Source organism: Rhipicephalus sanguineus, chromosome 3 (genome assembly GCF_013339695.2).
Source record: "Rhipicephalus sanguineus isolate Rsan-2018 chromosome 3, BIME_Rsan_1.4, whole genome shotgun sequence".
Lineage (NCBI taxonomy): Eukaryota > Metazoa > Arthropoda > Arachnida > Ixodida > Ixodidae > Rhipicephalus > Rhipicephalus sanguineus.
The window spans coordinates 45,341,996-45,363,878 of record NC_051178.1 but is presented as its reverse complement, the minus strand read 5'-3'; the positions used below and the strand labels follow the sequence as shown (position 1 = coordinate 45,363,878).

The 21,883-nt window shown below is 48.1% G+C and overlaps 1 protein-coding gene across 2 annotated transcripts in view; it reads left to right on the top strand.

Annotated features, from left to right (window-relative positions):
* LOC119386601 (transcriptional regulatory protein AlgP) overlaps positions 1–21,852 on the top strand; it is a 98,399-nt gene extending 76,547 nt beyond the window's left edge. For both annotated transcript variants that reach the window (XM_037653886.2, XM_037653887.2), the window contains exons 3-6: positions 3,839–3,963; positions 11,334–11,389; positions 20,296–20,363; positions 21,714–21,852. In XM_037653886.2, coding sequence (XP_037509814.2) covers positions 3,839–3,963; positions 11,334–11,389; positions 20,296–20,363; positions 21,714–21,837 — 373 coding nt within the window. In that variant the 3' untranslated portion in view covers positions 21,838–21,852. The remainder of the gene's footprint in view (positions 1–3,838; positions 3,964–11,333; positions 11,390–20,295; positions 20,364–21,713) is intronic.
* The last annotated feature ends 31 nt before the right edge of the window (positions 21,853–21,883 follow it).

The window sequence follows — 21,883 nt, the reverse complement described above, 5'->3', positions numbered from 1 at the left end:
GCTGCTCCGAAAATTGCTCCAAATCTTATTTCGGCTGTTGCACCCCTGTATACTGACTGAACCTCCCCATCTGTTCATTCTTCTAAACCACTCTGCGCCAGTATGCAATTCGCGTCCTGCACCGCTCGTGATTGCCGGGAGGTTCGTAAAAGTGAGAGCTTAATTGTCGGTCAGAGCAGATAATCCCAGGCATCTCTGTCAGGGATGGCGCATCAGTTGTCGCTGCCTGTGCTAGTCTTGCTTCGCGGTGAGTGTAGTCAGCCACACGAAATTGGGGGGAGGGGGGGGGGGGGGTCGAAATGGACGCCCGTGCTGCCGAAACGACCTCGCAAAGCCGGAGATACTCGTGCTAGTTTTATCGTCGCACCGGTGGCATTTACAGCTGACAGCATTTGGGCTCGAGGTCGCAGGTTCGATGCCAGCCGCATTTCACGGCAAACAAATACGATAAAGCTCGCGGATACTTGCATGTACAGTCGCGCTCAATATGACTGGCAACACGGGAGCGCGTGGCCTCACTACTTCAAACATTGCGCATGACTTCAACTTGCCCTCATTTCGGCAACTAATTGCTGTTCTCTCACTTGGGGATGATACTAAATGAGAAAATATTGTTCAGTTGAGGAAATGCGGGTAAGTTGAAGCCATGCGCAATCTTCGAAATAGTGAGGCTACACGCTCCCGTGTTGGACGATTTGAAGGCTATCGAGCGCGATTTGAAGGCTATCGCGCGAGCGTCGACCGGCCTAGCGTCCCAGGAGCCTAGCGGCGCGTTTCGGAACAAATCACCCCTGCGACGACCCTTTCTCTCAATTTTAAGCTTAATTCCATTCGTTGCGATCAAGCGTATAGTTCAGTTGGCTCTTATCTCCGCGGATCGATAGCGAAATTCGTAGGAGAGATCTGCTCGTGCTTGGCGCTGCTCTATTTGAATGATTTGCTAAGCTGTGTAAAATATAACGTCACGTCGTCGTAAGAACCGAAATGAAAATGAACCTTCGTCATACGGGAGTACTCGCAGCTTATATAAGGAAGGGAAGCTTGCCCGATAACTCGCTGTCCTAAAATTCGGCACCTTGGCTCCGCGTTGTGGTCCTGCTTTCGCGATAACCTTCAAATCGTGCTAGACTGTACGTTGAAGAACTGGTGATCAAATTTCAAGTCTCTTTTCCACGCGTGAACGAAATAGTCGATCGCCTTTGTATATAATGCATTGCCATCAGCTAGTATTCCTTCATAACGTAAAGCGTGTGCAGTCGTGAGCACGCTTAGCGTAAACACGGTGCTGACGCCTACACTTGTACCAACGTGTGAGGGATGACGGTGAAGTGCACTTCCGGCAGCTTGCTTTTCCAGGCATGGGCGAAAATAATTTCGGTGCTGTGATCTACTGTGATGTTAGATATGACATAGCGTCCAATAATGATAGGGAGGAGTTTTCAGGCGCACTAGCTGAGATGCAGGCAACCCTCCTACCTTTTTGTTGACAAGGGTAAATGCTGTGAAGAATTTAACAAAGTAGCATTAAATAGGAATATATCAAAATACACAATTTTGTACTTTAGAAGCACTAAGCCCTGGTGTCCTGTATATAGAGCATGGTGCCATTGTTCTTATGTACTGATGGGGTGCTCAGGATACACTATTTTTGTGCTCTTGAGGTAAAGCAAAACAAAGTAAACCTTGACCGTTAAAAATAATTCAGGGCTGAAAGGGTTAGACTCGAGTGATGCTTCGACAGCGAGGTACGAGCGGAAGCTCGACGCTCTACCCGAGATACATTGTTTCCTGGTCCATTAGGGCAAAAAATAAGTAAATCCGTATTAGCTAAACATGGCCTCCGAGATTTCAAGTCGTACGAGGGAAGTCTCGTGCACTGCTCGAGCTCGGAAGCCCTATACGTTGCGACGCTTTGTCTGACACATGGCATCACAACAAAACTTGCCTATCACTTCAAGATCGTCACGTGACGCTCCCTTCCGCCTCCCTTTTTTCTGTTTTTGTCGTCCATGGCTCGAGAACATAGCGCTCCGCCATGCCAGAGTCATTCAATGCTTCTTATGGTCACGAAACTGCCGCGTCAGTTTGATATGGAGCCAGCGGCCGCCGCCAGAGGCGCTGTTATCGCTGGGGTTGTGTGTGGGACAGCCTTGGTGTTTTAGCTTTCTAAACCTCCGCAACGGTCGCTTTGCTTTCACGCTCTTACTTTTAGCACTCAGCATGCAGAAATACATTTTTGAACGTGTTTTATGTTTTAAAATGAGCACCCGGGAGGAAAAAACCCAGCATCGGACGCGTTATTCGAAGGTCGCAGGTTCGGTCCCTGCCGGCGGCAAGTTTTGTTTTCGTCCACTTTACTTTATTCGCATTTATATCCCAATTATTACGAATAACATCCCATATACTTTCGTTGGCATTACTGCCTGTTAGTTCTCATTAATATTGTGTCTAACAAAGAAAAACGAGCCCTTAAAAGTAATCTTTCCTTCAGCTGAAGACATGCAGCTCGCGGTGGTACCAGCTGAAAAACTACGAAAATTGGGGGATTAATGAAAGAATACCAAGACATAATTACGAACGCAAAAGCGGGGGACTTCTGAATGATTTTTGCCTCCTAGGTTCCTTTTAGATGTACAAATTCTCAACGCACTGGTGTTGTTGCATGTCGACCCCATCAAAATGCGGCCTCGCAAGCTCCTTTCGTCTCAACACTACGACACTACGATAGGTACAACTTTTTAACATTTCCGTCAAATTAAACACCGTGCACTCGCAGTAAAGTGCCAGCGGTGCCAGTTGTAGGCAAAAATACGAGCTGTTACACGACCATTCGTGTGGCTACGAAGCGGTATAAACAGGGCGTCGGCGATGCTCGGAGCTCTTCACAGGACGGCTCACGTGGTCTTTTGCATGGTGGTCGCATTGTCGATGAGGGAGATCGAGGTTTGCGCTTCGTTAGATGCGATGGAAGTCTTTCAGAAATCCCTGGAACTGCGTCAGCCTTCAGCGTTGGTTTGTCGCGTTTCAGGGACACGAAGTCGCCGTTGATGTTAGTCATGCGCAGTGACAATGTCCGAGGCGTCGAAATGGTTCGCACATACACGTGTATACTTCGACTCAAAGTTAAAATCGCCACTTTCCTGCCGCGGTATGGCCCGCTTCCCTTTCTCGCGCTGCTGCTTGTCTAATGGTAAAGAAAACGACACCTTTCTGGTTCCCTTGTAGCCGGAACGGCGCCCCGGCACGCAGCATCTGTTAGGCATCATATAGTCCTCAGACAACGTTTCCGCTAACTTAAACATATCATATCCAGCAGCTTGTCTCGCATTGCGCGAGTATTTCAATACGCGGACGGCGCAGACGATCGCCTCTGTGGCACAGCGGCGGCGCGTTGCGGCATTTTCGAGCAGCGTACGAAGCTCGCCCATAGCGTGACGGTGCAGTTTCGTGACCATAAAGAGAATTGAATGACTCTGGCCATGCTTACCGCCGTGGCTGATAAGGAGGCGCGTTGATCGTCGAAATTCGTTGCGCTTTTCGTATCACACCGCGGCTGAGAGCAGTTCACGTAAGTTGGCTCGAGATGAGTCAGCGGGAAAAGCGAAAGCGAAGGGGTATACCGTCCCTCTTATTGCTACCGGCGCGCTGTCTCGGAGCAGCGTCTCCGTCTTGGCCTTCGCAGTTGAGCGCCGTTGTCTTCTTGTCGGCTGGAGACGTCCGATGTGTGCGCGATGCCCAGCCGCGTTTCCCAGAGTCGGCTCGTTGTAGCTAGCGCCGTCGCAGGGTTCGTTGTCTGCAACCGAGATTCGAGTGCGCACTCACGTATGCCTTGACGCAGGTCCGCTGCTGCCCGAGACGATGCCGGCAGGCTGCTCTACAATCACCAGGCGTACGCAACCTGTGCCGCCCGCCCGCCCGCCGAGGAAGCCGCTGCCGCCGCCGCCGCCGCCGAGGCTATTGAGGGTGAGTATACGCAGCCATGCCGAATTTGGACACGTAACTTGACGACTGTCCACGTACGCATATTGGTCGGCAACTGTGCAATTACACCCGCTGTGCGGCAAGTCGTTGTACGCGCGGATTTTATTAGAGTTCGGGAGAGGGCCAGCGTAGTTGGGGCGGAAGTCACATGTTTTTTCCCAAGTGAGCACTGTGGCTGATCTGAGAGCCCGTGGTCAACGGTAGCAATCATGTACTTCACTCGGAGTATTTATGGTGCTTATGACGTGTTTCAAATATTACTTTTGTCATAGCAACCACGGAGCGAGCGAACGCGCTTCGCAGTACCGCCTTTGGCGCTTTGCGCATGCAGCGTGTAGCAGTGGCGTAGCCAGTGGGTGACACACTGGGCACGTGCCCCCCACCCCCCGAAAAAAATTTCTGCCTACGCCCCTGGCGCCCCTGGTATCCTTGTATGGGCTCTCTACGGGGAGGATATGCAGTAGAGCATTTCAGTTTGTACAGGCACTTCTTGCCGTTTGATTTTACGGGTTACCGGAGTTGTGGATGACTTGCTGCTGTACCCTTTCGTACTGGCGGGTGTAGTGACACCCTAGCCAGCCCTAGCATATAGATATAGGAGAGCTCGTGGCGACATCTGGTGGCATTTCGTCCAACTGCAATATCTTTCTCGTGGCTTTCACGATTAGCTCCGGCAACGGCGCTCATCGCGGAGGCCACGTCATTGCAAAAAAATTTGTCTTATCAGTGTTCTGGTCAGCAAAATAATGAAAATATTGAGTTAATGATTATCTAGCTGGCAGTGCGTTACACCAGCAGTAAAACGTGTAAGTTCCTGCAATATTAGCTTTGTGCATAGTTTCATACGATAAAGAACTAGAGGGCAATCTGGCGCTACGATCGTTCAACCACCAAGGGAATTGGATCGGATAGCGTCAGCTAGCGAACTGTACAAGTCTTCTTGTACAGTTCGTTTCGTTTCACGCGCAGCGGCTGTATCCTGCCGCAAATGCGCATGGTGTTCTCTGGCATGGGTGTTGGGATGCGGCGCAAAACACTCACGAGCTGTGCCTTTGTTGCTGAAAGTCGCTGAGGTGCGCTAGGTCTCTTGGTTTTCGGCTACGCGTTGTAGCTTGACAGTTTGTACTTGGCAGTTAATAGCAAAGGCGCCGTTTACGCACTGCTCCGCACAGATGTAGTGTCCCGAGCCAGTGCAGGGACCTGCATACTACATTTAAAGGGACACTAAAGAGCAAAACGATTTTTCTCATATTAGTAAAGCACTCTTTCACGATACCAAAAACACCACGCTTGCTGCGAGAACGTGCCTAGTAAGCGAGAAGACACGCAAAAACAAAATGTGGGTGGCGACGCCACCTTGAAGATTCCGCACCATTCGCCGTGACGTCACAGGTTTTGACGGCGCCTACTAGGGACTACGTAGTCCCTAATAGGTAAAAACGAAGTACATTGTCCTCTGAGGGGGCCATAGACTTAACATAGCAAGTTTGGGGTAGTTTTGTTGAGCCAAGGGTGCCAAAATACGATAAATACACTTTGAAGCCCGTGACGTCACGCGGGGAAAAATCGGCGCGAAATTTAAAAATGAAACTTTTGAACTTATTTTCTCCTCTATTGATAAACCGGCGAAACTAATGACATTAGAGTTCTGAGAGCACAATTTATCGATCTAAACAGATTCATTGTTTCTCTTTAGTGTCCCTTTAACGCTTTTTCTTTTTGTAGAGCGCGTTTCGCCAAGACGCGGTCAACTTTACTGCAGAGTGGACGCACCGTACTGCTGCTCTCACGATCGTTCTGATTCATGTCCTAAGCTTCGAAAGCAAAGTATTCACGTGTCCATTCGGCACCATTTTCGAGAGCCATATTCAAACAATCGACGCTGTAGGCTTATAGCGAGGGGCGATGGGTGCTTCTGGAATCTCGCAGGACATACATTGCGCGTTTTAGTTGTTTTCGATCCTCTGTAGATGGCACCACTTGACCTGGCGCCAGCTATGACACACGCTATCCGGTATTACGAATACTGGACGCCCGTATTGACTACTGGAACCATATCTGGCAACGACAGGGACGACATCCATACTTGTAGCGTGAAAAGCGCGGCGCGAAAAGCAAGCGGCTTGACGCGTCTCGCGCGAGAAGCAGACGACGAGGCGCGCCGATGTAGCCATGGCAACCATTCCTCCGTCGCTGATTGGCCACGTCGCTCTCCGGCTGCCGAAGAACGTCGCGAAAATGGGTCTCGGACCCATTCTACATGCGCAAGCAAAACCGCTTGCGCACGGCGGCCCGAAAATGGCAAGCGGCGTACGGCGAGCCGTTTTCCGCCAGCGTGAGCGGGCCAGAATTCCGGCTCCGAGCCGCAACCACAGTGCCAAAAAAAAAAAAGACCAAGAAAGATACGTGACCGATTGCTCGAGCCGGCTTTAGGCGAACACGCCCGTGCGCGCTTTTTGGCAGCGTTGGTGAGCAGACGGCAGCGGCGCTCCCGTTAGCGGACGCGTAATTTCTTCATTTCGTTTTTGGAGCGTGAGCTACAGTGGCCGAGGTGGAGCAGTTTCGCGTGGCAGTCCGAGAGCCGTACTGCGCACGCGCGAGGAGCAGTGACGTCACACGGTGCACAGCTGGCGCACCGGAGTCGCCGCGCGCCTCGCCGGTCTGCGCATTCCAGAGGAGTGACGTCATAGCCGCGGCAGACGCACTGGCGCCGGCGCGCGCCCAGCTGTGCGTCTCCGTTGCGCAGTGGCCGTCTGACGCTGCGCTGGAGCCGCTTGATAGTGCTTCTCATCTTGCGCGCATGCGCAGACGTACCGGTGGGGTATACATATAGCGGGGAGGAGGAGGAGGAAAAGAAAAACTGAAGGACAAGGAGGTTGGCCAGTTGTCAGACCGGCTGGCTGGCGTTTGCCAGTGTGGTATAGCCTGTGGTGTCGTCGTCAATAGGTTTTACTTCTGTTATTCGTTGCCTTTACCGAACACCACCGCGGGTTCGAGCACTGGGAGCTTCATGCAGGGCGCCGCGTCCTCGTTCGTCCCGCGCCCGTATACCGTCCGCACTGCTGCGCGCGAGAACTTGGCCCGTCGACCACGAAGGGATGGCGAGCCATCGCGCGCAACGAGGGAGACCCTAGGCGACACTCTCCAAATTAGTGATTTATTACTGGGATTTTAGTACAAAGGGATCAATAATTCGATACAGCCAATCGTACGTAACATAATTGCACATGGCACCAATTAGCTAATACACGTTACAAAACTATATCGATTAGTGGCCGCGAATGGCGCACCTGTAAAACAACCAAACAAAGAAACAGGTTTGGAGAGCTGACCTACCCTTCGGCCAGCGCTCCCGCGATCTCGCACCCCTAGAGCAGAAGAAACGGAATAGACATACGAACACTTGAAAGAAACATACAGCGCACGATCGCGAGGTGCTGCCACGGGACTTCGAGACCGCGGAGGGGAGCGCGCGCCCACAGAGGACTGAGCCCCGACAAGACGACGTAACCACCGGCCGGCGACGAAGAACAAAGAACAAAGGATCGCCGCCGGCCGGGGAGGCCAACACACATACGCACCCTCAGAGGTCCCCAAGTGGTCTCCCGAACCTCGTCGCGCGCCCCCCGCTTCTAGGGTGAGCGTGAGCCAGGTCCGAATCCCGCCAAAATTAGGCCAATGGGACACAGAGTTAGACTTTTGAGGGGCGGGGCAGCAGCGAAGTGACGGCGATTTATGACTAGCTGCCACCCGTCCGGTCGAGAGGAGAGAGAGACGAGAATTCTCCAAGGGAAGATGGCGTCAAGCCACTGGTGTGGACGCCTGAATCCCCACAAGCCATGGAGAAGGAGAGCGCAAATGCTTCTAAGCGACGCAGAAAAGCATAGAAGCTTGACAACCAGGAAAGCTAAGAATAATCAGCTAAACCTTAGCTAACGCTACGTATATCCTGGCATAGCCGAGCTGAGTCACTGCAAATTTATTTCTTTTTTCTTGAGTCAGTTTCTGCAAGCTTACGCAAGGAGTCTGCAGTGACAGAGCAAGAAACAAACATGCTCCACTTCCACGCTCTATGTGACTGCAGTGGAACGGGAGCAACACACGCCACTGGTTCCCTTGGCCATACTTTCCTACAATATTTACTAGAGGGAACTCTGGCGCTAGTGTCTATGGGAGCTGCAGCGCATGGCTCTTCAGCCAGCATGGGAATGATGGGTAGTATACGGATTTGTCTAAACTTCGTTCTTTCGGCTCAGTTTGGCTCTGCGTCACCTGCATCCGCTTTGTCGCAAAACGTCAGCAAAAGTCGGCAGTTCCACTTCCACTTTAACTTTTTTAGGCTCACCAATTCAAATCTGGTCATGAAGTTCACAACAGTCTATTCTTTTATCTGAATTGAACGCCAAAACACAGCAGTAAACAAAGCCACAAGTGCGTTTGAAGCCGTAAGCACGAAGATTAGGCAAATCAGTGTACTGCCCATCATTCCCATAGTGGCTGAATGATCGCAGTGCTAGTTTCCTCTAGGTAATTGTAGGAAACTCTATGCCCTTGGCAACCGAAATGGCACCAATTCCATTGTCTGCCGCCAGATGCCGCCAGCAGGATGTGGCTTTCCGGGATCATGACGTTATCCGGTTGCCTGAAATAGCGGAGTTGCACCTCCTAACCCCCGTATTCTCAAACAAGCCTAGACTTGAATTTTGTCCCTCACTTGACCGAGTTGAGCACAGCGCCGCTCCTCAACCAAAAATAATGCCACGCTTTGGAAGAGTCGCTGCAGATTATCACTGATACGCAGTGACTTGTTCTGCCGAGAGGTGGCAATGCCATTGACTTTCTCAAGCCAAGGTGGAGTGAAAGGACTTTCTAGAATACAAGGGTGAATCTTTCTTGTTCCATGCCCAGCATAACCAGCTCGGCTATTAAAAATATTTCATTGCAGTTGAGTTTGTCCGGGCCCCACTTCAATCTCACGGTCACGCAGACTTATTCAATAAATTTTGCACCACCAAGAATAAAGCACATTTTGACTGGAAATAACTTAATAGCTCTTTGTTTGAAACTCTGTAAACAAGTGGCATGAATCTCAAGAATGAAATCCATTTCAGCTAAATCCGAAGCCTGGGGAGCTATTCTCAGTGTGTTCATCTTGTGTCCAAACTAGAGTGCCAAATTCCCCTCTAATTCTTATAGTACTAAACTCTACTGTTTTTGTGCTTCGTTTAGGTTCTACATCAACATGTCACCGTGGGTGTGGGCATCATTTTTGTCTGGGGTGTGAGGGGGGGGGGTGACAAGTGCCCCTTTTGCACCCTTCTGCTGACACCCATGGGACTACCAGTGTTGCCCACCTTGTACACTTCTTCGGTACCCTGTATAACGTAAACGCTAAAAAGTGTACAGACAGATGTAATTTCTCTGGTAACTCTAGGAGGATGCATTTGCACTTTCTTATGTAAATCTGCGCCTCCTTCAACCCCCATCTCCAGCGCCCACCAGTGTCGTGATTTACACGATAGCATTAAAAAACTCGCTTCGCAGAAATTTTGGGTCGGTGTGGTTGGTTATGAGCAAACATTCGAGGTAGGTGCAAATAAAATGATAAAAATCTTGGCCCGAGTGGGAATCGAACCCAGGATTTCTGTGTGGCAAGCAGGTGTGCTACCTCAGAGCAATGCCAGTGCTTGCTGTTTAAAAAAGAAAAAAAAAGGAGTAGCACCAGGAGTCTTCTTAACGCACGTAATATTGCGCGACACAAGCGTAGGATCGTGCCAGGTGTCGGAACACTGCAATCGCGCTGACGAGTGGTTGGTTTAAAGGCCCAACAATTGCGAAGAGGCATCGTTATCAGCAAGAGCATCAACAAAGCGTGCAGCTGTGCAGGTGCGCACATTGACTTACGGACTTGTAGTGGGTATTTTGCCCACTACACTGCAACTGCCGGCTTTAAGTATTTCATTACTGATAATTGGCACTTTAAATATATTAACGATTGCATCTAGGAATTACACACTACAGAAGGTATTGGAAAAGTGCACCCACTACTTGGCCGATCCCCTGCATTTGTGTATGTATCATGCCTGGAGGACAACAGTAGCTGTACCTGCAGTAGGCATTCTTTGATAGTTTGAAATGGCCAATGTTATGCGTACAGAGGTTGCTTTCCTTGTGGCATGGTGGAGGTGTTCACCGAGAAGTGATTCTATGCTTCTGCCACACAATATTACATGCATTAAGGAGACTTCTCCCACTACATGACATTCATATAGTTTTTTTTTTTTTTTTTTTTTTGAAGCAGTTTCAAGCCATGGTGTGGCACTGTGGTAGAGCACCTGTTTGCCACGCAGAAGGCCTGGGTTTGATTCTCACTTCGATGAAAGACTTTTATTATTTATTTGCATCCTTTTCAATTTTTCGCTCGTGGACAACTGATTTTTCGCTCACAACTGATTTTTCGCCGACCCAGAGAAAATTTGCTTACTGGAAAATGCCGAGCAAGCGCCCCCCCTGAAGGATAATCCGACAGACTTGGAGGGGGGGGGGGGGGGCGCTTGCTCGGTCCCGGACCGAAATTCAAGATCGCAGCGGGAGAGCCACTGAAAATAAACAATGCCCATCCATGTTTATAATGAAATGCTTTATTTATTTACTGTTTCTATTCCCCCTTGTCACTTTCAAACCATTGAAGCAGCTACCGGTTTGACCAATATACGACCGGCCACATGACAACGGAATGTAATAAACAAGCTTAGATATGCATTCAGTGTACTCATTCTTGTGGTTCTTTTTACACACGCAATGCTCGTCCTGAAAAAAAAAAAGTGGCCGCAGGGGAGGAGGGGGGGGGGGGGGGGAGGCACTTGCTCAGTCACTGGCGCCTATTTCAGATCTCCCAAAAAAGGGAGTGGGCACTTGCTCGGGTGGGGGCGCTTGCTCGGTATTTTACGGCAGGTGCCCACTCAAAAAGGGAGTTTAGTGAACCAATGCATGCAATAGCTAGGGGCGCTTATAAACTAAATACTTATAAATTGTCCTTCATTGGAAGTACATTTTACTGGGTGTCTACTTATGTGCTGCTTTTGTTGAACGGGCTTGAAGAGAAGGCTAACACTGATGATTGTTGAGGACCCACAAGTGCCTTGAAGCTTCATTTACCAACACAACGTTTTTAGCAGAGTCTGCAGCAACTTGGCATTAATTTTGACACATTTGTCAATCATAAATCGAAACTGAAGGAGCGTATCAGCATTCCTTGCCTCTGTATTCGTCCATCATTCAACAGAGGACATGTTGCTTTTGCTGAGCAGACTACAAGAATTAACCTCACAATCACTTTGTTGTCGTTGCAGTGCCCACATGGAGGGTGAACCACATAGCGAGCCTCTACAGCATGGAGGGCACCGAAGTGAGTCATTTCATTACCTTTTCAGCAAATTGCACCTACTTTTGTTGGTAAATTCACTGTGGAATGTGTTGCAGCTGTTGTATGCTCCCTGTGTTGTTGTGTGAGGGCACTTTTGTAGAAAATCCATTCAAGCAAAGGTGAAGCCAAAACGTGTGATTAGATCCTAGTGGAAAGGGAGAGGCTGCAAATTATAGGGAATGAATTGACTATTCTTTTTGCGATTTGAATAGGATTTGCATTTTCAAAATGCGCTTAAAGGTCACAAGAATGGGTACGTCATGCTGCTTGATGGACAAGCCATGGTACTGCACAAAAGAGTTGTTCAGTTTGCTGTAAGTAGTCCGCTGCTGTTGTTTAGGCACACCAGAGCTCGTGCTTAAAGGGGTACTGACACAAAATTTCGCGGCCGAGATAGCCTGCTGGATCGATTCCCATGTACGTGCGTGTACCATCTGCAAAATATCGGCAGCGAATAAAGCTTGGAAGGTATTTTATATGAATTTTGAAGTTTGCGAGCGCGATCCAGCATTATAGGCCGCACCTAGTGCATTGACACCCTCGGAGGTGACCCGAGGTGACCCCCCTACTTCCCCTACGTAACCGTTGCAGCCGGTACAAGTTATGATGACGTCGTAGCCGCCATTTCTGTCTTGACGCGCTTCCCGACGAATCGCTCCTCGCCAGCGGGTCAAACCTGAAGTGATTCGCCACATCGAAAATTTCTTCCATCCCCGCCGCAAGAAAATCGTCGCCATCAGACGACGATGAGCCCGACGACGACAGACCGCGCGGAAATGCGTCACTGTTCTGTGTGCTCACGTGACTGAGCGTTTCACTCACTAGGTGGTGATAGTTGCACCACGCGGCTTGTCGCTTTTGGAGCTCTGTCAAACCGAAACTGAGGCTGTGTCGGTAATGAGGAGCTTATAATTACCTGTCGCGCGCTGCAGCAAGCGATGTGTTGTGTTATGACTAACAGGCCCCCAGCAACACATTGCAGCAAAAAAACGCGGGGCGAAAATTTTTGTGTCGGGACTCCTTTCAAATTATTCCATATCGGGCATCCCCACTTTATTGTATGTTTCTTACAAAGCAAAAAAGGAGGTAGTGCAGAAAAGCAGCACCTCCTTCGTGGCAACAAGGGCAACTGAAAGACCCTGTGAAGCCGCCGCGCTTGCACGTTGTATGTGCCCTTATACGCAAGCATACTGCAGCACCGCAACAACACAGACTTGATTGATAGGCCCTCACTTGTTTGCCAGTGTATAATCGCTATTGCGCTCATCTACCACTGTTCGGAGTATGTGTTGTGTGTCCGACTTTGTTGATGCTGCCCAAATAGAAAAATTCTGATAAAATAAATTTCATGCCATTTTTCCTGTAACCATCCCATGATTACGCACTGATCGGTAAGTCTTTCGCTGCACTGAAGAAAACAGATATCGTAAAAATTGGTTGCCAGTCCCTTTAAGATTGCACTGCTTCAGATGTGCAAGAGATGCTCTTACCAACATGTTTCTGGAGCTTCAGACAGACAGAATGGGCATGCATGGGGCACTTCTTGTGAAAGTGATGAGTGACCTGTCATTGTGCGGGTGGCGATGTGACAGTGATATCCTGATATAGAAAACCATTGCTCTGGTGGTCATGTTAGGCCCTCGGCACAGGCTGGACTAATCCCATCAGGCCTCCCATTAGCCCACACTGGAGGAATCAGACGCCTGGTTTTATTTATTTATTTTTTCAACATGTACAAGATGCCTGTGGCATTTCTAGAGCTAGTTGTAAACTCTCTTGGGGCTACTAATATAAGTACACTAGCAAGGTACCCACTATGCCTTAAATCATAATTTTTGTGAAGTTGGAAAGCACCCACAATGCCATTATTCGTCATTCTGCAGAGAAGTGAGGTAAAAGCTACACATCTGTAAGGCATTGTGTGAACTTTGTTGGTGCGACGGCTGATGACGAAGAATTATGGCTGAGCCCTCCGTAATGGTTTGGAAGATTTAAACGACTGACTAGTTACGTTATTCACATTGTGTGACGCCTAGTCATTTCACTCTGCCAACGCGCTATATAACATACATTAACATGAGAGAGAGAGAGAGGGAGGGGGGGAAAGAACTTTATTGGGACCTTGAGGAAATGGATCATGGGAGCCTATGGGCTTCCTTGGCAACCAAGAGAAGTGCATTTGCGAGGAACCCACTGTGCTATAAATAATAATTTTGATGAAGTAGGGAAGCAGCCACTACGCCATTTTTCGTCATTCTGCAGAGAACCGTGGTACCTACTAAACACCTGTAAGGCATTATGTGCACTTTGTTGATGCTAAGCCTGATTACGATGTAGAATTATGGCAGAGCCTTTTTGTAATGGGCTGGAAGCATTCAACAACCCACTCGTTGCACAATTCACATTGTGTGATGCCTGGTTACACAATTCGCATTGTGTGACGCTTGGTTATTTTACTCTTCTACCACGCTATACTTACATATGTTAATGTGGTTCCTTCTCGACATGAAGCCTGTATAGGATCTTTTTGTAAGGCAGTTTCAAGCACCGGCATGGTTCTGAGGTAGAATACTGGGCTCCCATGCAGAGGGCCCTGGTTCAAACCCCGTTCCAGCCTGGATATTTTTTTCTTATTTCGTTTTTCTTACTAGTACGTGTGATAGCGGTTGCGGACACCGCCGCCAAAAACTACCATTGTTTTGATCCCATAACAGCTTTCGCTGTAGAAGGTTGCTACTGGCTCTTGCTGGAAGTAATGCACAATGAGAACCAGCATAGCTCTTTTAGTATGACTTCCCAAGATTTGGCAGTGTCTGTTCCACATAAAAAAACATCCAACTCCATGGGCTTAGGCTTGCATCTTTACTATTAATGATGTAATGCTTATATAACTTGCTTATGGTGATTAAAGGGCTGTCACAAAGAAAACTGGGTAATTAACAGCTCTGCAACTAAGCCGAGATTTCTCCCCTAAATGCTTACAACGGATACTTCTTTGTAGTGAGCCTCCAAGTTGCACCAAGACTTAATATTTCTCGAAGCACTTGGAACTAGGTTAAACGACCAGACTATCTAGTGGACAACCTTTATGGGCACACCTTTTCGCTGACAGCACCGCATTGCACTGGTATCTCATTGCATGAGCGCAGAAAGGAGTATCTCTTATTAAAAACAAACTGAAAGGCAGTCCTCTTTGCTTTGCCTGCCATGTTTAGTCCGAAGGTGTGAGCAACTATTATATGTGAATGACGCGATCTTCATTTTAAACATTTTTTACAACAGAGCTGTTATGGTTGAGGTTTGCCAGTGTCACAGATAGAAAATGATCATCTCGAGCCGGCATGCGCTCAGTCACTGCTCAAGCACTCTGTACAGATGATTAACAAGAGAAGTCTAATCGGTGTTTGCCACCCATATGTTGTCTTGTTAATTTTTAGTGAACCAGTGTGGTACACTAACCACTACCATTGTGTACCAGTGAGTACCATAAAATCCTGAGCAAGTCCGCTCCTGCGATGAAAGGTAATCCGACAAGATTTGGAGGGGTGCCGTTGCTAGGTCGTGGATCAGAATTCAAGAAGGCGGTGAAAAAGCCACCAAGAATAAAGGATGCACACCCGTGCCTCTAATAAAATTCTTTATTGAGTACGCATGCATTCACTGTTTCTAAAACGGTGAAAATAGTGGGAGGGGAACGTGCAGGGCCGTACCCAGGAATTTTTTTCGGGGGGGTTTGCGTGTAGAACGGCTGCCATTTTTTAAGATTTATACTGGCTTATTTTCGTGAATAAAACAAGTACATCGCTTACTTGTAATAATTCGATGGTACTTTTCAATTATTTGTACCCAAATAAAGAAATTGGTATGTCAGCCTCAAATTCTGGTTAAAGCAAGAAATAAGTTTGGACAATAGCACCACCAAAGCCGGGGACACCGCGACCAACGGCTCCTGATGAAGTAACACAATGTAACCGCGGTACAAAAACGGTATGTATGTGTTACACGCTGCCACTCTAGCGTCGCCAGCGCGAAGTCGGCGACGGGAATGGCAGCAGGTTAGGTCATTCGGTACGTAAGCAGAGACAGTGAAGAGATCAGAGACGTGTGAGGGGAGGCGAACCAGAATGTGTAGGTGCCATGCCACTCACCTTCCTTGGGCATTGCCCAGTGGTAAAGGCGTCACTTTGCCCAGCGTTGACTGTAGAACAAAGGTCACTTGGAGTTGCACTGCGGCCACCATCATTTCCCGGCGGCGCATGGGTGTCCTGCTTGTGTTCGTTCTCAGGTGATTCATATAAACCGGTGCATTCTCCTGAGTCGCTACAGAAGTTCGGACGCGCTTGGCTTTCCACCAGTGCTGAGGAGGGCGAAGTTTTATCCTTCGAAGGAGGCGGTTCTTCTCCGTCCGCTTCATCGGTTCGAACTTTCTTGAAGTAAGATGCAAGACTCCTTTGCTTCGTTGTTGCAGAGTGTCTTTTCATTTTGCTGCCGCAATCCTGTGCACGCACACAGAAGTGGCCAGTGGCTCCAAAAAGACGTTTGCGACTGCTTCGACTGCCTGGCGTGAACGGCGGGCGATGTTTTCTTCCTCTCTTATCCACTTTACAGTGGCTAGAATGTAGAAGTGTGATGAACGCGCTGGCTCCCGCGTGGCGCATGTGTTTTCTGAACGCCGCTACAGCTGGTGTGCATGCAGGCCCATTATTGTACTCCAGCTGCAGCAAACTGGATTAACGCTACTTCAAGACCTTTTCACAGAAGACTCCATGGGCACTGCATACTCCCCTTAATATACGTGAACCCCCAAGAATGCACTGCCGAGACATTTGCACTCCCGTGGTACAGTCCAGAAAGGAGGTGTTGCTCCGTTCCTGGGAAAAAGTCACCTTTTCACAGACGGCTCCCTGGGCGCCTGCATAATTCTCTCTGGGCTGCGCTAATTAAATAGCCGTGACCCCCCAAAAATGCACTTTGTAGGCTGTGACGTCAGCCTCTGTACTCCCGCGCGCAGCCCAGCTTGGCGGCGTTTTTTCTCTCCCGTGAAAGTTGACCGCTGGTGCCGGATTGTGTGCCGGCTGTATCCTCGCTTTGTGCGCTTTGTAGGGAGGCGCATATACCTTCTGTGTACAGAAGAGGTAGATTTCCTTGCGTGTGTTTAAAGTTGTTCGAAGTTGCTCGGATATGCCAGTCTTTCAGTAGATGTCATCTTCGATGATTCGTTTCGGTGGCGAGGACTACAGTTTGAGAAAAGTTTACCCTGCAGCCTGCGTCCTCGGAATGCGCTGCTGAGTTTTTCCGCTTAGGGGTTTCGTTCCCTGGCAAATTTGCGCACGTCGTGTTGGTGTTGCCGTTGCTGTCGAACTGTTTACCTTCACAGAAGGAGACGCGCTTTTCGTAGGAACCCAAAGTCGACACGTGCGGTCCGCACAGACGGATAACTTCTCCAGCGGCAATGCACAAGGAAAGCACCTGGAATCAATAAAGGAGCTGCTACGGGGTGAAAGACGAAAAAAAAAAAGACTCGAAGGAACGCGAGGGCGAAGTGCAAAGCTGTACAAATAGGGCAGGTGCGGGGGAGGGAGCGCTGAGGTGTTCTGGTAAAAGGGTAGGTTTGAAGAAAGGAAGAAGAGGGAAGCAATGCCAGGAAAGTTGCAGTGTAACTTTGGCAGCTGGTGGTCGCTGTGAAGGTGTGTAAATATTTTAGTATCACCCGAAAAGTTAAAGCATCAGAAAAATTTCGGGGGGGGGGGGGTCAGAACCCCCTCAACCCCCCCCTAGTTACGGGCCTGGGAACGTGCTTGCTCCCTCATTGGCGCTTATTTCAAATCTCTCGAAAAAGAGAGTAGGGCACTTGCTCGGGGTTTTACGGTAGTGGGGTTTGCCCAATTTCTGTGGCGCATACGCGCTGTAGGAGTTTTACAGCGGAGGTGTTACGGTCAAGGTATGCATGTGTCGTAGATAGAAAGACAGAGCAAGCGAGAAACAGATGGAAAGAAAGGCAAGAAAGACCGAAAGGCGAAAGAGCGACTACAGAGCGAGAGAGAAAGAAAAGAAGAAATGGGAAGAAATACAAAGATTGAAAGACAGCGAAATAGACAGACATAGAGAGAGAGACAGAAAGACAGACTGAAACAAAAAAAGAAAAAAAGAGCGAGCATAGCCCTGTATAGTATAGTATAGCAAGGGGTGGGAAAGAGGCAGGTGAGAGGGTAAATGCCTAGCCAAGTCAGGACGAGCTAGGCGCCCACCAGCTCTGCCGTGACCCCGCCTTGCACGACTTGGTGCAAGCTGAGCAAACTTTTTTTTTTGTCTTCCTCATCTAGTTGCATTTCAGTCACAGCTCCTCCCACTACCACTCCTTGTTTGGACCACACTCACTTGTCTATTCATACACCGCACTTGTTTCCCCTTCAAGCCTCAGTCTATATGCACCACTCTTATCAGTCGTTCAAACACTAGATAATTGCACATTCAGACCACCAGGTGCGGAATCAACTCTGCAGTGGGATATCGGAGAAAAGTCACTCCTCAGTAATCTGTTCTGGTGAAATTTATAAAAATATTTTGCCCAGAAGCAGTACACGGCAGTGGCAGATTTTCCTGGCTTTCGCACTGGACACTGCTTGCTTTTTTTCTTGCATTAAATTTGAATTAATATTTAAGAAGTTCTCTTTTTGGTATTAGGATTGAGTATTTTTAATAAGTGTATATAAAAAATACACTTGAATGAATGAGCTGTTGACTAAAGTGAAGCTCCTCTGTAGTCATGGATTTATATTTGACCATTTGTTACCTAACCTGACCTATTCCCTAGTGATCTGGTTCCCGCTAGCAAACAGCTGCATGCTGCTTTTCTGATGAGATTTACTGGGAATATGTTCCTGCATGTGAGATTTCTAAACACGTTGAAGGCTTGTCTGACGAACAAAAAGCAGTGAGTTGCATTCTTGAAGACAACGACCTGTGTGCACAGAATTGACTTGTTCCGTTTCCTATGCAAAGTGGTTGAGCCTGCGAATGATGAAAGCAGTGAAACCATTTAGGAGATACTCGCATGCTTTATGAACTTCACCCTGCATCAGCACAACAGGTAATAACAGAAGGGATACCACACTGATCTGCAGTATAAAAGATAGCGAAATATCAAAATTATGAGGTGCGGCTCTCATAGTCCCACTTGAGTATGCTCAATACTGAGGACTTTTAGCAATTTTTCGCTCCTAGTTTCAGCAACTTGTCTTGTTTGCAACTCCTTGAATGACCATTGAATTATGTAAGGGGCTGAATCACACATATAATTATTGCTGTGTGCCAATATTGTAATGGTTAGTAATCTAAAGAAAGGTTAACAAACCGCAAGGTTGTTTGAACCCAGAAGATCGTTGTTTGGGCAGTTATATGCTTCTCTTGTTAAGAAGCTACTCAAGAAACACACCAGTGCTCTCCAGGGCATTTATTAGGGTTGTTTGCGTAGTTATGCGCTTCTCATGTTGAGAGGCTACTGAAGAAACACTCCAGTGCTCTCTGGGGCATTTATTAGAAACTTACAGCAAGCATGTATGCCAGTTCATCTGGTGAATGGAAGTTGTCTCACTGCCCTTTGTTTCCCGAATGCCGAAAGAAAGAAGTTAATTCAGTCATCTTTTGTCTAGTCTCTGAAATACTGTTCTTTAAATGGGAAGGTAGCACAGACAGGCCCGGATTCTGAAATATGCCTACTTGCCTTGCCCTGTGAACAAAAGCTAGTGTAGACTTCTGGCCACATGACTATGTTCAAGTAGAGGACACTTCGGTTTTTTTAACACGAAAGTGTTTTATGCCGGGGTCTACCAAGACTTCAGTGACAGAAACACGTCGAAAAAATGCACACGATCAGATGGCAAGGAAAAAAAGTTCCATCAACGCAAGTCGAACCCTAGACCTCTCGGTCCGCGACAACAGATGCCGGGCACGCTATCCACTGTGCCACGGTCGCGCACACTGGAGGCTTTACAATCGCGCCTCTTGTATCTCACACTTTCCCCTCGCAGTTCTCTTGGTCGGCGGAGTGGTGTCGCCGTCTGGGAGCGATAAAGTGAAGTAATGCATTATGACCCTGGCCTTCCTGATTAGCTCCTGCAACGAGCCGTTGCTACGTGTGTCTCCCACTCGGCGCGTTTCCAATAGAAGTGAAATTTCGTCAACGCCTTAACACACCGCGATGTCACGACCTTAGCCCAAGCCTTGACGTTGCTCATAGCACCCATCCATATTAACAATAGCCGTGCGACGGGCGCCTGCATCGTCTGGCTGCAACACCGTGTTCCCCGCTTACGCTCGCCCCAAGAAAAATCGCTGCCGGGCTAGAGCGTAGACATGACGTGAGTTGCGTTTCCCTCTAGTCCCGTCGTGGTGTTCAATAACTCTTTAACATGCCGCGGGATGCCGCATGCCCAAGTTCTGTGTCCAGTCAGCGACACTGTTCTGGCTGTCGCACCGCGTTCTCTGGTTACGCTCTTACCGTTAACTACTGCAGCTACCACAAAGGTTTGTTTAATCATTGATCATGGACGTTAGTCCTCGGGATGGAGGTGTGCCACCAAGCGTGGGTTTAACGTGGGTGCATCCACGTTAAACCGTGCTACAACTGCCAATCACCAATAGACATTTTGCAAGCTCGCTTATATCAATGTACAGTAAACATTCAACTACTTCTGTAAAGACACGTTTTACTTTCGTGTTATACCGATTCCCATGACGGAGGGATCAACCATATTTTTTTTTTGGAATGTTAGCAAAAAATTTCGTGCTTTCACTTGCATTGTTTTTTTTCCTGAAGTGACCCATGGCTTCATCATGCAAAAGTAAATTATGTTGAGTGTCGCTTTCTTTTTCCATTTTTTTTACAGAACCTCGACGACGAAGTCTTCCGCAAGCGGCATGCAAAGCTTGAGGCTAACGAAAAGAGGCGGAAGCGGTGAGTAGACATTTGCATTGCATTTTCTATGAGTGATGTCAGTGTGGTTGTGACTACGCTAATGCTGTTGTCTGTGCCACAAAATGGCACAGATAACAAATGATTGTCTTGACTTTGTGAAAGGACCAGTGAACAAGCCTTAATTTTTTGTTTTACACCTCACAAACTGAGCTCATTCGTTTGTGCAGAAGACCATGGCAAACACACTTTGCAAATATCGCAGCAAAGACAAGCGGTAAAACAACTTTATGGAGGCTCTGTGAGAATCTGCAATGAGCAGAAGTAGTCACAAGAGGGTTTTTCTATTGCCTGCAACATCCCTCATTGCAGCACTTGTAAAATCCTTGTGGCAGCTTGTTCACATCATACACTTTATCTTCGTGACAAATTTTGGTTCTTGGCATTGTTTACTGGCTGTTTAACAAGAATGTGCCATTACAAATGAATTTTGGTAATGCAGCACGTCATTTGGTCTTCTTTTTTTTATTATTGTCCAGCTGCTCAGTGGCATGGCCATCTTGAAAGGCAATGCCACCCAAGTTTGATGCCTTGACTTGTTTTGGTTAAGCAGATGCTTACTTTCTTTGAAAATGGAGAGCTAGTGCATTAGCATCATACATAGTTAAAATACTAAACAGGAATCTGGCACGAACATTTGCTCAGCTGTTAAAAGAATTTAGCACTGACAGGAACTATGTGGATTTGCTAAATTATCTTCTTTAGATGACCTGCTGAATTTTTGTGGTAACCTCCTGGACAAACACCCGCCACAGTGGTCTAGTGGTTATGGTGCTCGACTGTTGACCCAAAGTTCATGGGATCGAACTCCGGCTGATTTCGATGGAGGCGAAATACTAGAGGCCCGTGTACTTAAATTTAGGTGCACGTTAAAGGGCACCAGGTATTCGAAATTTCTGGAGTCCTCCACTATGATGTCCCTCATAATCATGTCGTGGTTTTGGGATGTAAAACCCCGACAGTTGTTCATTATTACCTTCGCGACAAACATTTCAGGTAGCAAATTTGTGGTATGACAAGTTACTTTCATTTAGCCAGTTATTCCTGTGTGGCACCTTAGAACAGATGGACGTACGATGGTCAGTGTTCTAAGCGCTGTGTAGCTTGAGAGAGCAGCCTATCAGAGAATGTCGCAATGTCATTAAGAGAAATGTTACTTACTAGCGTTGTGTGTTTGAGCAAGGAATGTTGCTGCAGTCAGTATTTTTACGTTGCAATTTGTTTGTGAAGGCAGTGACCACATTCTTGGTGGCTTGTGTGCACGCTAGCTCACTCATTCATTTTCAGTGGGGGAGGAGGGAACTGATGCGACTCACCTGGATGTGGTTGCAGGTGGGACTTGCAGTTGCTTCGAGAACAGCAACATACCGAGAGACTGCGACGAAGAATGGAGCGAAGTGTGGAGAAGCCTCCAAGCTGCCCACCAACATTCAGCGGAGACCTTAAAGCACAGTGAGTGTGGCCTCATGGGCGCCACTGTAATTTCGTGCAGGAGAAATTCA